Below are 15589 nucleotides of genomic sequence, written 5' to 3'. Positions count from 1 at the left end.
TATTCTGTGTTTTGTGTTTTGTTTATTATTCAATCTTGAGCTTGGGCTTTCCTCCACAAGGTTTCGCAAAACTACATACATACCTGGGTTAGGTACTTCGCAGATACAGATTGCTTCGCACAAGCTCCACAAAGTTATTCTTGATTGCAGTTGTGGTTACACTTGATTTATACCTTTATTCTTGGTAACTTTAGGGCACTTATTATTGTCTGGTGGCTGGAGAGGCGGTGCATAAATAGATTCGGATTGAAAAGGAAACGCAGGCAGTTCTCGTAACATATTCAAATTGATGAGGAACAACAGATGAATCAGAACCATGACCGGTGATATTGGAGCAAGAAGTATGAGTCCATCGTCTTGCGATGAAATAACCTCATCAGACAATTCGAATGCCCCGCCTGCGATAATGGACACCGCACCTTCAGCGACAAATAAAGAGAATCATCGAGTGCGCTTTTCGGTGGATGTAGAACGAGAACGAGAACGAGAACGAGGAACTGTTGTCGAATCTTCTAGTCAGAGACCTGCGACTCCGAATTTAAGTATCGATACTAGGGTAGCGGGCACTGAAACAGGTGCAGATGGCAGATCAACAACATCAGGACAAGGGAGGAGGATTTTAGGGTTGTCGCCAATTTCGCCGAGGACGAGGGATAGAGGATATTCACTGAGGCGGACTTTATTTGCGCGGGGATTGAACAATTCGGAACCCGAGCCGGAGAATATCGAACTTGCGGAAGCAGAACCTTCACAGAATGGGGGGAAAAAGACACAAAATTCGGTGGCAGTATGTCCGGTACATGATGAGATTGAAGAGACACCAAGCGAGAGTACCCAGCCTACGAGCTCGAGTAGAACCTCCAGATATAAGGACAAGAAGGCTTTTGGGACGAGTGATTTACCAAATTATGATCGCTTTGTGCGCAAGGTCAAGGGAGACGATTCGATTATCCGGAAAGCGAAGAAGAAATCGCAATGGTTTTGGAGAGAGAAGATATTGAAAGATATTCTTAGACAAAGGGATATACCCCCTTCGAAAGATGGACGACATATTGATTTGGATGCTACTCGTCCGCGAGGGACCCCGCTAATTGATGAGAGGACTGGAGTTGCATATATCGGTAATACTATTCGCTCTAGTCGATACACAATATGGAATTTTGTACCCCGACAGCTTTTCTTCCAGTTTTCAAAGCTGGCAAATGCATACTTTTTACTTGTTTCTATTCTTCAAATGGTTCCTGGACTTTCACCTACGGGAAGCTATACCACCATTGCTCCACTTTTAGTTTTCGTGATGATCAGTATGGCCAAGGAGGGATATGATGACGTTCGTCGGTACAAGTTGGATAAAGTTGAGAATAACAATCAAACATTGGTTTTAAACGCACATACACCTCTAGATATCAATGAGAAATCTCATATCGGATCTAAAGGTCCGCGATCAAAGAGGGTCAAGAAGGGCTTGGGTATTGATTCTCCCGAAACGGTGCACGAGATCGACATCGAAGCGACTGCTTCTGGACCAAGACATTGGGCAACGATGAAGTGGAAGTACCTCAAAGTCGGGGACATTATAAAACTTGAGCGGGACGAAGCGGTACCTGCAGATATTCTCCTTTTACATGCAGATGGACCTAATAATATCGCTTTTATCGAAACCATGGCATTGGATGGTGAGACAAATTTAAAGACGAAATCACCTCCGGTTCCTTTGGTGAAGAAATGCTCAACTGTGGAGAAGTTGGTTGATTGTCGAGCTCACGTTGTGATTGAGGATCCTAATCTGGATTTGTATAATTTTGATGGAAGAGTTACTATTGATGGCGAGACCTTACCACTTACAACTAATGAGATTGTCTTCCGAGGAAGCATTTTAAGGAATACACCTAATGCCATTGGTATGATCCTTAACACGGGCGAAGAGTGCAAAATTAGAATGAACGCCAATAAAAATCCTCGAACGAAAGCACCCGAGATGCAAAAGATTGCAAACAATATTGTCATTATTCTCGTCATATTTGTCATTATCCTTGCTTTGTTTTGTACCATTGCATACCAAGTATGGTCCCAGAATGTCGAGAATAATTCTTGGTATTTGACAGGAGCGCATTTCAAATTCAGCTACTCGATTATTGCATTTATTATCCTGTTCAATACATTGATTCCACTCTCGCTATATGTTAGTTTGGAGATCATCAAGGTTGGACAATTACTTCTCATGCATGATGTTGAGATGTATGATCCCGTATCGAATACTCCAATGGTTTCAAATACGTCTACGATTCTCGAAAATCTGGGTCAGATTAGTTATGTGTTTTCCGATAAGACGGGTACATTGACCGATAATGTTATGCGTTTTCGAAAGCTCAGTGTTGCTGGATATGCTTGGCTTCATGATTTTGATTTAGTTCGAGAAGCGGCCGAACTGGAGTTGGATGCGAATAAGGGAGATAAAGTGAAGTCAAAAAGTAAAGGCAAAGGAGTCTCTAAACACTTTTCGAAGAAGCGAACACGTCAGTCTCATGTAGGGGATGATAGATTGAACAGCTCAACCACCGATATTCCTAGAAGATCAGGATCTGTCTGGAGATCATCGGCACAACCGAATCGCATTCAACCTGAATTTCGAACCGAGGAAATGATTCGATATATGCAAAGTAAACCTCATAGTATATTTACTAAGAAGGCTAAATTCTTCCTCTTGTCCATTGCACTTTGTCATACATGTCTTCCGGAAGTTCGAGAAAATGGGCATATTGAATTTCAAGCTGCATCTCCTGATGAATTGGCTTTGGTACAAGCAGCTCAAGAACTTGGATATTTGGTCATAGATAGACCTGCTCGTTCTATCACTCTGACTATTCCGAGTGAATCCGAGGATATTACGGAAACTTATGAAGTTCTTGATGTGATTGAGTTTTCGAGTAAGCGAAAGCGAATGTCAATTATTGTCCGTTTTCCTAATGGAAAGATTTGTATCTTTTGTAAAGGTGCAGATTCTTCAATCCTTCCACGTTTGAAGCTCGCGCCATTGGCTATGCAGAAAGCTTCAGAAGTCCAGAGAAGATCAAGTGTAAGAAAGAGTTTAGAAGCCGAGGAAGCACTACGAAGAATGAGTGAAAGTAGTCCTAGGACGAGTTATAGTCGACCTAGTATGAATCTTCCACGATCAAGTCTGAGTCGAAGTCGGAAAAGTATTGGGGGTGGAAGACCAAGTATGGCCAGTACTCGATTACAACCCATACGAGATGAGCTTGATTCCTGGTTGAGGGAAAGAGAAAGTGATGTTGAATTGCCGGATTTAGATGGATCGGCTAATGCTTATAGAACTCCGAGAACTTCAATGGCTATGGGTCGATCTTCTTTCGCTTCATCGGATGTTAGAACTTCTATGCAAACTGAACATTTTGATGAGTTTGTTGATGAAGCATTGGTTTTGGATGATGCTGCTGTTTTTGAACGTTGTTTTCAACATATTGATGATTTCGCTGGCGAGGGACTTCGAACTTTGTTATTTGGTTATAGATTCTTGGAAGAACAAGAATATACTGGGTGGAAGAAGATATACTTGGATGCGACAACGAGTCTAGTAGATCGTCAAAACATGATTGAGAATGCAGGAGAGATGATAGAACAAGATTTTGATCTTGCGGGAGCCACGGCCATTGAAGATAAACTTCAAAAAGGTGTTCCGGAAACGGTGGATAAATTGAGGAGAGCGAATATCAAAATTTGGATGCTCACGGGTGATAAGCGAGAGACGGCTATTAATATCGCGCACTCGGCAAGGATTGCTAAACATTATTCGGAAGTCGTTATTCTGGATCGCACTACTGGTGAAGTTGAGCAACGGATGGCTACTACGTTGATTGATATCAATAATGGAAATGTCGCTCACTCGGTTATCGTCGTGGACGGACAAACTCTTTCGGATATCGATGCAAACCAAACACTTTCCTTACTATTCTTCGATCTCGTCGTCCAAGCCGATTCAGTCATTTGTTGTCGAGCAAGCCCTAGTCAAAAAGCATCGCTGGTAAAGAAAATCCGAACCAAAGTCAATAAATCCATCACCCTAGCCATTGGTGACGGTGCAAACGATATCGCCATGATTCAAGAAGCCCACGTGGGAATTGGCATCAGTGGCAAGGAAGGTCTCCAAGCAGCTCGTATATCCGATTACTCTATTGCCCAATTCCGATTTCTCCAACGTCTTTTGTTCGTGCATGGGCATTGGAATTATGTGCGCACGGGAAAATACATCCTGGCCACTTTTTGGAAAGAATTCCTGTTCTACATGATTCAAGCTATCTATCAAAAGTGGAATGGATACTCCGGAACTTCATTCTTCGAATCTGCTTCTCTGACTGTTTTCAATACGCTCTTCACATCTCTATGTGTCATCTTCCTCGGTGTATTCGATCAAGATCTTTCGGCCACAACGCTTCTTGCCGTTCCGGAACTCTATACGTATGGACAACGTAATGAAGCGTTTAATTTGAAGAAGTATTTTGGTTGGACTTTCATGGCGGCGAGCGAAATGATCATCACCTTCTTTTTGGCGTATGGACTTTTTGGAGAATCAAGGTTCACGGATGATAATACTTTGTATTCGTTGGGAAATTTGTGTTTTACGGCGGCGGTGATTATTATCGTTACGAAACTTCTGTGAGTACTTGGATGTCTTTTTTCTTCCTTTACTTTTCCATCTTCATTTCCATTTCCAATTTCGTTTTCATTCTCAATTCATCTCCATACCCCTTCTCACCGACCCGCAACCCCCTACTAACATCCCTCCCCCATAGTATCCTAGAAATGCACAGCAAAACCTACATCACAGCCATCGGTCTTATTCTCAGCATAGGTGGCTGGTTTCTTTGGAACCTTCTCCTTTCCGCCCTCTATTCCCCCAAATCACTCACCTACAATGTCCGCGATGGGTTCATTCATCATTTCGGTCGCAATCCACTGTGGTGGTGTACTTTGATTGTCATCTTGGCGGCAGTGACAGTGTTGGAGGTTGGCGTGAGTAGCGTGAGAAGGACTTTTTGGGGGAATGATATTGAAGCGTGGCAGGAGTTGGAGAAGGATGCGGGAGTGTGGAAAAGGTTGGAAGCGGCGGTTAGGGGAGAGGATGGAGGTGTGGATGTTGAGATGAGTGGGGGTGGGAAGAAGAGTCAAGAGGAGCTGGAGGAGGGGGAAAGAGAAATTGCGGAATTGCTCGAGAGGCCTAGGATTATGCATTCTGAAGGGCGAGCGGGAGAGCAGGAGAAAGAAAGAGAGAGACCGATGAGTAGTGGTACAGGGGTAGCGAGAACATCTACGCATTTGAGAATGAGGAAGGGGAGTTTAGCTGATGCCGGTGTTGGTTTTGGTGCAGGTGCGGGTGCGGGTGTAGAGGATTACGATGATGAGATCGGTCATGGACATGGACACGGACATGTCATGACGAGTCCTATAAGTCCAACTGATATGACGGGAGGAAAGGGTATTAAAGGAGCTAAAAGGAGAGTTTTCAGTTTTACTTATCCGGGCATGAAGGGATGAAAGTACGAAAGTATGAAAGGATAAACGAGAAATGTACATACGATTACGAAAAAAGAGCCGAGATGAAATGAGATGAGATGAGATGAGATGAATGTCCGATATGGGAATTTTTGGTTTGTGGTTTGTGGTTTTTGGTTTTAGGTTTTAGGACGGGCGGGCGGGTGGATTTTTGATGTTTAACTCTCCGGTTCTGGTTCTGATTCTGGTTAGGCATTAAGCATTTGTATTTGCAGTAGCAGTAGCAGTAGCAGTAGCAGTAGCACTAGCACTAGCACTAGCAATAGGCTTCGGTTTCGATTTGTATCTGTACTTGTATTGGATATTAATTGAGAGATTATTTTTCCGGTAGCTACTTGCTACTTGCTACTAATGCTGAGTGAAGTTTTGGGTTTAGAATGAGAAGAAGAAGAGAGAAAGAGAAAGAAGGAATGAAAAATGATGGATGAGAGAGCAGGAGAGAAACAAGGGGGAACTTCCCAAAGCTAATACATAATTGATTCTCAAGATAATACGATATCAATATCAATAGATAGATACTGATGAGTTTATCGTATATGATTCACATGAGTGAGTGCTAATAATATCTTGTTATAAGTAGTGATAAAAATAATATCTCAGCCAACATAGCTCTAGCTTATTTCCTTTCATCTTCAACGCCCAGCAATATAGCAATAGGTAGTTCCATTTATATACTTCTCCCAAATCCCAAATATACCCAGCTATTCATCCTCTCAGATAATCCATCAAAATATCCTCAATTCATCTGTCCATCCTTAATGACAATGCAACTCTTCCATCATTCAACAAAATCAACATATCCTCTAAACATATCAATGAAATCTGGATCCATTTCACCTACCCAAGCAGGTTCTTGACGGACGTCGGCCTTCACATTTCCACTCTGCTCATTATCCCCGCTATTCCCTGTATCTGATCCCATGATTCCAGAGCCCATCACATTGATCCATGCTGTAGCACTACTTCCACTAGTAGATTTTATAGCGTCCTCTGAATCCTTTCCCTTGCTTTCCATACCTCCATGATCCTCATCCTCATCTTCTACATCGATTCTTCTTCTTTTCATCTGAGGTAATACCGGACCATCATAATCCTCGTTCTCATTTTCACCCCACTGCTCATATCCCATCATATTACCATTTTGGAAATCCTTCATCCAAGGGCTTGACTGCTGACGCTTTGTAGATGACATTTCAATATCCATACTATCCATCTCATCATGCTCTCCCTCTTGGTATTTTCTTTGCATCTGACTCATCAATGGACTAGAAAATTGTTGCTCATTGACTTCCTCAGAATTAAATGCCGCAAAATCAAACACATTATTAGCGAAGCTTGTATTGAGTTTGGGAGTAGCCGGAGCAGTTGGGGCATTTGAGGTAGCCAGGGCAGTTTGAAGGTTGATAGAATCATCCAAACCTATCATCGCAGCTTCGAGACTACCAGATGAATCTTCAAATGGGTCATCTGAAAGAGTTTGTTGCTCATTTCTATGTTGCCTAGAGATATTCATACTCATAGCTGGAGGTGGTAACTGAGTTGCAGAGACAGAGACACCTTTAGACGCTTGCTTTTCACTGCTTAAAAGAGCAGAAGGGGAAGGAAATTCATACTCATCGGAATCAAAATGTTCCGATTCATTTTTTTGCTCGTCCTTAGAGCCATCCGCATCCATGAATAAAAGATTTGGCATTCGTCCACTTGTATAAGAGAATTTGGGTTGGCCTTTTGGAAGTCGAACAGATGTATCTTTTTGAATACTTGTATGCAAATTATGTAATTTCCGATAATCTCTAGGTGCAACATCGGGATATGTTACTGGAGGCAAAATTGTCGAAAGATCGATTACTTCAACACTGTCTTGATCCGAACTTGGACCCAAAGAATGCATAATCTTAGGTCTCTTGGTCAACTTCGAGAGCTGTTTGCTACCGGAAGGTTGAGTATTGCTCATATTGGACTTGGTCACAGTTCCCTTAATCCTATCATCAATCTTCGAAGCTTGGGATTCCGTAATTCCAGTAGAAGACTTCTTTCTCGTGATCTTTCTAGGTTTATCCAAGCCTTCCCTACAACACCTGTGCTTACAGATTTGACCATTTTTCAAAGGATTTCCATCACGGCAATGATGATTACAAGCCCATTTCCCATTTTCCATCTTCACAGGCTCTAGTTCGATGATGTCTTCTTTGACTTTCTTATTCTCTTTGGAGTCGCCTAGACCAACTGTATCAATATCGACAAAAGCATCCGAGCCATAATCACTAGAAGCTCGACGTCCACCTTCCATTTGCTTAGCTACTGCGAGCATAGAATCGTCATCAATACCATCATCGAATTCATCAGAAGTTCCCATATCTTCAGGCTTAGACTTCTTTATGCTCGGTCGCTCAAGCATAACTTTCGGAGCAGGAAACTCGGATGCGGGAACATGGTGCTGTAGAACGCAAGATTTCAGAGTACCTACAATCTCATCGCATGAAAGCCAACATTTGATCTCATCATCCGGTGATGAAATTTCAACAGGAAAACTCTTGTCTAGAACCCACCATTCGACATCTTTTTGATGTTCATACGGCAGAAATATACCAAACTACCACTGGATGTCTCTGCTATGAAGGTAATTGAAGGTATCCTACCAGACCAGTTCGGTACGTTTGGATTCGCATACCCAAGTACAGCATTGACTTTAACTTTTGGTTGCTTTCCTGCTTGTGAAAAAGCTCTTCCAACAATTTGAGCAGTGACAGTCAATTGAGGAAATCCAATCAAATTATCCTTCATCTTCTTCCCAAATGGAGGATTTTTCCCCATAACTCTCTCAATTCCTGCCGTATCAAGCCCAGCAAGCTTCTCAACCGTATTGACATTATTCCCAGCCAATTTCCGTAGAGATGCTGGTCCTATTTGGGGAACTTGTCTCAACTGTAAAGATGAGTTCTCCCAGTAACCCGCTGCAACACTCCTAGAAAGGTCAAGAGCACAACGTACAGAGATTGAATCACAATCCACAGCTTTACAATCAACAACACATCGAATCAAGCGTTGAAATCGTTCAAGTATGATATTAGTCTCCATCGCGAATTGTCGGCTAATGACTCGAAAGTCGTTGTTCGTTAATGGTTCAATACCACCTAGTTGTACTTGAATCATGAGAAAGATTTTATGACCTGTTGTCGATATGTTCTCCTTGATTGGAAACTTCATCATGGGAGATTTGTTAAATTCTCGAAGACTTGATCGTTCATTCGGCTTCATTCGAAGGTCTTTGAATTCTGCTGCTTGGCATATGGTACTCAAGATTACTTCCGTCTTCGAATGACGAGGAATACTCAATAATAGTTTCATCGTCTCAAACTGGACCATGTATCGACTCATAGCAGCACCGTAATCTGTGCACGAGAAATTTTCCTCCTTTGTGACGAGCTCATATTCTTGAAGGAGTTTAATATCTCTCTCACAAACCAATTCGAGCTGCTCATCCGCGTCTCTACTAGGAACAATCCCAGAAAACATGTAATATTTAGGATTCTGTCTCATCCTGACACCCAAAAAACGTCCCCCCCAACCAAACTTTGGCTTCGTAAGCAGTCTTGATGGTGCGAAGTCCGATTTCTGAGTTGAGATGTTCAATAAGATTCAAGTGTAGCGTACTCTCCAAGATATCCTGACCCGAAATCATCTTTTTGTATCGATCGGCCTTCTCCATCCGAGTCATAATGATTGCAATAGCACTATCATCAAATTGAGGTCTTCCAGCACGACCCAACATTTGCATAACCTCGAGGTCGGAATATTCAACAAGCCCACTATCTTGAAAGCAAACTGTCCCCTTAAGAACCACAAGATGACAAGGTAAATTGACTCCAACAGCTAATGTCGAAGTACAACATATGACACTAATATCTCCTTTCAGATATGCTGTTTCAATAGCACATCTATCCTGCGCATCAAGACCTGCATGATGATAAGCAACACCACATCCAACCAACTCTTGTAGATCTTTACTTCCTACCACTGTTCGAATAGTTGGTGCTGGCCAAGCACGGTCAACAACTCTTTGTCGAGTCCAATGTTCTGCTAGAATAGCTGCTGTACCCTCGCATGATTTTCTTGTGAAACAAAAAACCATAATAGGCTTCTTGCAAGAGTACTTTTGAATCAAAGCTGGCAACTTGCCATCAAGGATCTTCTCGAAAGCAAAATCATTTGCACGACTTTCGTATCCATGAACATGTTTCCGTAACTTGACAGGTCGAAATTCTTCACCGAATGTTTCTCGATGAGCAGGTAATTGTCGACTACTTGAATCCCTTCCAAGCCAAGTGGCAATATCATGTCTGGAGTATAAATGCATTAGTGTCCGAAAAGTGCTGCGCCAATAGATATCTACTTACGCATTAGGAACAGTAGCACTCAAAGCAACAAAACGAACACTAGCTCCAATAGAATGCATCCGAGAAACTACAGCCTCAAGAGTAGCCCCTCTAGCATCCTTAAGGATATGAACCTCATCAATCAAGAAAAGTTTCACCAACTGCAAAAGCTTTTGATAATCTGTCCATTTTCGTGTAATACTATCCCATTTCTCAGGTGTAGTAATAATGATCGATGCGTTCCCTACTCGACTCATTTCGGCATTGCTAGTATCACCAGTAAGCTCCGCAACAGGTAGATTCAAATGACTAAACTTCTTGGTCCAATCCCTCATACGTTCCGAACAGAGAGATTTGATTGGTGCTTGATAGACGATCTTGAACTGTCCAGAGCCATAGCTTTCAACTAGCTTACAAATAGCAAGTTCCAGAAGAGCCGTCTTACCACTTCCAGTAGGAGCAGAGACAACAATATTATTATTGGTCTTATAGATTGGTGCAAAACATTTGGATTGTACAGCATTGAAGAGTTCGTATGGGAAAACTTGACGAAATCGATCCGGAAGTTCATGAGGGGAGACGAGCTGAATTCCGTGTGCCATTAGTGGTCCATTTCCAAAGGGAATAATCTGATGGTCATTTTTAAATTGTCCAGCATTACCAGAGTACGTCTGGGCGGGCGAGAAACCCGAATGCTCTACACCATGACCCATCTCCCGCGCTTGAGAGACTCTCGATGATAGAGCATATCTATCACTAGGTGAAACCTGATTCTGAGGTTTATGTGGAGTTGTATACTGGTGTTCGAGCCCCTGCCCTGTTTCTTTTGTATTTTGCGGAGGTAAACGGCGATTCGAATTTCGACATGAACTGACTCTAGCACTAGGACTCGAGACTGAAAGTTCAGAAGGAGAAGAGTTTATGGTTGTATCTGTGCGTTCACGAGGTCTGTAGGCGAAGGCACCTAAAATAATTAGCCAACATGTTCACATGGATTCAAGAAAAAAAGAAGAAAAAAATGCCATACTCAAGTCCATTCTAGTAGACGGTGGTGTAAAAACCTGTTGGTTCTGCTGCTGAAACTGCTGTGGTCTCTCCAACTGAGTCTGAAAAATGTTCTGTTTCGAAGGACTAAGTCCAATAGGTCGAGGCATCACCATTGACGTCTGCGAGATCATATTATTGGCAAGCTGAGTAAGAGGACTCTGCCCTTCACCAACACCGGAATTCGAAAGATGTGCTGGTCTATTTGTCGACTTAGTTTTCAACTCGATATCCTGCAAGATCTGCTGTTTGAAGTGATTGTCTGTACTGGCCAGACCCCTCGGTTCCTTTCGTTCAACGGGAGCCTTGGATTCTGCTTGACCACCAACATGAGAAGGAAATCTAGGAAGGGATAAGCGACCTTGCCCATTACCAATACCAGTCGTAGAATATGCACCGAGTCTTTGCATAGATTGAGAGAACTCAAATGAAGGACGACTCAAGTACCCCTGAAGTGGATCATGTCCCGGAATATCATACGAAGCTCGCGCATCTGTATTTTGACCAAGAGGCGACATCCTTTGCCCTGGCTGCCTTGGCCCCGGAGCAAAAGTAAAACCCGCAGAAGTTGGTTCCTCTCTTGGTGCCATCAAATATCCAGTCGATTGGTTATGTTCAATGCTGTTATAGTGACCTCGCACATTCAAATCCTGGCCGTATGAACCGGTAATTTGTTGAGTATGTTGCATTGGAGATGGTCCAAAGGCAAATCCTGATTCTGGGGGTAACTGCTGAGAGTCTTTACCCGCGAAGAAGCTTGTAGAAAACCCTGGATCTTTTCCATCTTCATGACGAGGTACACTACCAGATGTATTGCCAATTGCACTATTCATAATTTTCTGAAGATGAGGATCCCAACCTCTATCCATGATGACTTTCACTCGATGTGGAGCAAGACTTTGCTTGATTGTTCGTAGGTAATCTGAAACCTTTTCAGGATTGATGATAAATAAAAAGAGATTGAAACGGAATAGGAAGTATCAGATAACTATCTATTACACTAAGAAAAATATCATGAACACATGAAGAATAATGAAATGAAGTGTGTTTGTGTGCGTGTGTGCGTTAAAGGCAACCATTGATGTTGGTATACCCCTCAACTGCTTAGCGTGCTTTCCATTTTTGACCTCACTTCGCTTTACTCTTCACCTACCAACCACATCGATATCCTTTACTTAAAAAATCGAGCAAAACGTATCGTGCAATGAATGAAATCTTAGGTTTGTATGGTCAAAGGTCTTAAACCGTGTCAACATCAAGAAGATCTCCTTCTCCTATCTATCACAGATCAAACATCACTGTCCTTCATCCATTTTCCTTCCTTTTCATTGCCCTTTTCATACAGGGAAATCATTCCAGCTGACTTTCCCCAATCATATGTGTAGTATTTCGCTATTTCATAAGTCTCATATGCGTGTGCACGCAAAATATCTTTTTTGCCCACCCAGGTATCATTTTCTTCGTCTCTACATTTCGTCATCTCGCTTCACCCCCTTCTTTACCTCTTCGCCCAATTTCAAGCGAATTTTCAACAGTATGAAACCGTTATAGATGCTTAAGATATTTGGGATGATAAATCGCTCGCTAAAGTGAAGTATGCATTAAAGAATCCCGCTCCAACCCGCCCACTATCAACTTCAACTTCAACCCCAACCTATCCACCCAGAAATCAATCGTCCCTCTTAACCTTTCCTCTCGAACTTCCCACCCTCGAATGATGTCTCATGGGCGAGCTAGGCCTACTAGTTGATAACGATGCTCCCGCTCCTGGGCCTTTCAGCCCATTCAAGGGATCCAGCGTCAAACTTGACCTATCCTCTTCAAACTTTGGCGTAAATCCATTATCAATCGTCGTCTTCTCATAACTCGCGATATTGATAGGTGGAGGTCTGTTACGTTTCCTCTCCGGACCGCTGTAGAGCCATGTTGCAAAAAGGACTATCGATGTACCGACAAGGAACTATGAATATGTTAGTAAAAATTCTCAGAAGTAATTCTCTCCAAAGCCTTACATTGAGTGTAACCTTAAAGTCAAAAAACCAAACGCTGAAAATAAAGCTAATAACAATGCTAATACTTGATGCAAAATTCTTCGCGATATTATCAGTAAAATTTATGCAAAGTGCAACGAGAATCCCTCCCAATGCTTGCATAACAATAGCTATCCAAACGATCGCATTATATCCATCAAAGAACCCATTCTTTGCAATTTCCTCTCCATCTTTGAATAGCACTCCAAAGATTAAAGCTGGAAAGAGAGAATAGAAAGAAAGCTGAACATTCCTCGTCCAAATCGTAACATGAGTCGTAGATTCCTTTAGAACCTTCTCAAAATACACCCCTGTGAGACCCGATATGACCGCCGCGCCCAACACAGCCATAAGACCAATTGAATAATTCATAACTGGTTTGACAAGTCCTTGATCTTCTTGTATTCCCTCATATGTAGCAGATCGTTTCGTGAGACCTTCGGAAACCCCCTCCATACCACGTTTCGTCAATTCGGCTGCTACTTCCACTGCGCCATTGCCCATTTGACCCAACTCATGAAAAGAGCGTGGAAAGTAAAACCGCGATTGTGAATCATTCATCGTCGAATACGCAGACGGGGTACCGCCGGGTAATTGCACAATTGTAACTCCAATTGTGAGCAAAACTAGAGCTATCCATCGTTTAGAAGAAAGTGCCCTTCTAAGCAAGACCACACTGAAAACCGCCGTTGTGAGGATCTACCGAGCCAAATTAGTAAACCATCATCCCGCACATGCAATAGACAGAACCAACCTTCAATTGATATAGAACCTGAAACTGTACAGCTTCCAAATTGCTCACAGCAATATATTGTAAGGAATTCTGCAGAGTGTACAGAGTCGCTGGGATAGCCAATTTCCAACCATCTCCAGAGAACACAGACATGTACAATTGTTCAAAAAGAACTGTGGCTGGTGTAGAGGGGGGTAACGTTCGTGAAATATCGTACATGGCAATCGTCAAGGAAACAGCCAACTTCATGATCTCATTGAGGAAAACCGCGGTCGATGTGAAATATCTATGCCCACCCCCTAATGGCATTATCCTACTATAATGCATTATCTATAACCACATTAGCTAACCTTCCCCCAATATATCGTATCGAAGAAAAGGTAGAAGCATTTCGATGATGTCAACGTACAAGTATGAGGGCCGAATTTTGGAAAGTAAGCTGTGAAAGCATTAGCATAAGTGCATTCCCTAAATTCATCAAAGTAGATCCTCACAGAAATAAGAGAAACATGCTTCATCGACGCCCCCATCCAACTCTGCGACGCGTCTTCTATCGCCATCGCGCTCAAGATGATACTGCTCTTTCTCTCTGTGCCAAAACCGCGGGGGTGGATCTCCTCTCTCTATGCTCAATAAACTTATCTCTCCGATCTCAGAATAGGAATAATATCGTTAGAAAGTAAAATAAATTGATCATGAATAAGCAAAAGCCTTTAAGTGCAAGGCAAACAGTGAGGTCAATGATGTAGGTAAAGGAAGGGAAGTAATTTTGGACTTGTTCGAAAAGTGACGATCTAATGTTCTGGCTAGGTATTGCTTGACCCTGTTCATTGGTTTGCCCTGCCGTGCGTGCTTTCCTTTCCAGATGTTCAAAATTCAAGATTCTTGGTTGTACCAATCAACCAATCATCGTCAAGATGCAGCAAGCTCTCCTGTAAATCCACCACCAAATTGACAAGCTGATCAAACTTGTACAATGTGGAGATTTACATGCCCATGTCCTCTCCAATTTTATGAGGATCCATATTCATCAAAGTAGAATTCTTATTTCTCTTTCCAGACCTGATCAGCTATCATCAAACAATTGACGATATTTAAATTTTACATTGGAAAACTATTGAAGCATCAAATTAATCAAATAATGAAGTCCATCTCATCTCTCCTCATCCCATCGTTAAACAATCACAAACAACCACCCACTGTCAAGCCCGCCCAAAAGAATTCTTTCCAAAAAAAAAGTTTTAAAAAAGTTTAAACCACATCTCCAAATTCAATGACAACATATGTCTCACCATCACCCACCCACCTGGACATCCCCAGATCTCCAGATCAATCCAGAAATCCCACAAACAGAATCACCTCACCACGCACAAACAGCACCTACTAGGTAATTAGCTACCTAGTAGTTTTCATACCTAAAACCCAATCCAACACATTGCATTTACCATCTCACCATCCACCAAACCCAACTTCAAAATGTAGATTCGAATACAATACTGTACTAAAGTCTAAATCGATAGCTAACTAATACCACATATCTAACAGCATTACATTATATTTACATACCGCCCGCCATTTCCACCCCGTGCAGACCACCACGCACACTTCCCATCCCCAATAATCTTGCCCCTTCCTCCCTCTCTTCCTCTCTCCCTCTCTCCCTCTCTCCCTCCATCCCTCCAGTCCTCCATCCCGTCCTCATCCATCATCCACCTCAAAGCCAACCAACCTCTCTCGCCTCCCATCCCCCATCCCCCATCCCCCATCCCCGCTTTCCAGCCCAAACCCAAACCCACCATCCCTCCCTCCTCTCACCTCTGAGTCCTGACTCGCAACTC

The 15589-nt window shown here is 42.6% G+C and overlaps 3 protein-coding genes across 3 annotated transcripts; 1 reads left to right on the top strand and 2 right to left on the bottom strand.

The window, feature by feature from the left end:
- Window positions 1–316: 316 nt before the first annotated feature.
- Window positions 317–5550, top strand: EAF02_009060 (uncharacterized protein; the record flags this gene model as incomplete). The annotated part of the gene is made up of 2 exons (XM_038905108.1): window positions 317–4671; window positions 4809–5550. The coding sequence occupies 2 exons, from the start codon at window positions 317–319 to the stop codon at window positions 5548–5550; spliced, it is 5097 nt and encodes a 1698-aa protein (XP_038755005.1).
- A 796-nt stretch (window positions 5551–6346) lies between these two features.
- EAF02_009059 (uncharacterized protein) lies at window positions 6347–11857 on the bottom strand (the record flags this gene model as incomplete). Its single annotated transcript, XM_038905107.1, has 5 exons — window positions 6347–8127; window positions 8208–9061; window positions 9138–9908; window positions 9966–10908; window positions 10972–11857. 5 exons carry the CDS (start codon window positions 11855–11857, stop codon window positions 6347–6349), a joined length of 5235 nt encoding a protein of 1744 aa, XP_038755004.1.
- An 800-nt stretch (window positions 11858–12657) lies between these two features.
- On the bottom strand, window positions 12658–14311 carry EAF02_009058 (uncharacterized protein; the record flags this gene model as incomplete). Its single annotated transcript, XM_038905106.1, has 5 exons — window positions 12658–12948; window positions 13001–13717; window positions 13773–14081; window positions 14161–14190; window positions 14246–14311. The coding sequence occupies 5 exons, from the start codon at window positions 14309–14311 to the stop codon at window positions 12658–12660; spliced, it is 1413 nt and encodes a 470-aa protein (XP_038755003.1).
- Window positions 14312–15589: the final 1278 nt, after the last annotated feature.

Source organism: Botrytis sinoallii (genome assembly GCF_014898435.1).
Source record: "Botrytis sinoallii strain Bc 23 chromosome Unknown BSIN_018, whole genome shotgun sequence".
Lineage (NCBI taxonomy): Eukaryota > Fungi > Ascomycota > Leotiomycetes > Helotiales > Sclerotiniaceae > Botrytis > Botrytis sinoallii.
This window is presented reverse-complemented; position numbering and strand designations above follow the sequence as displayed.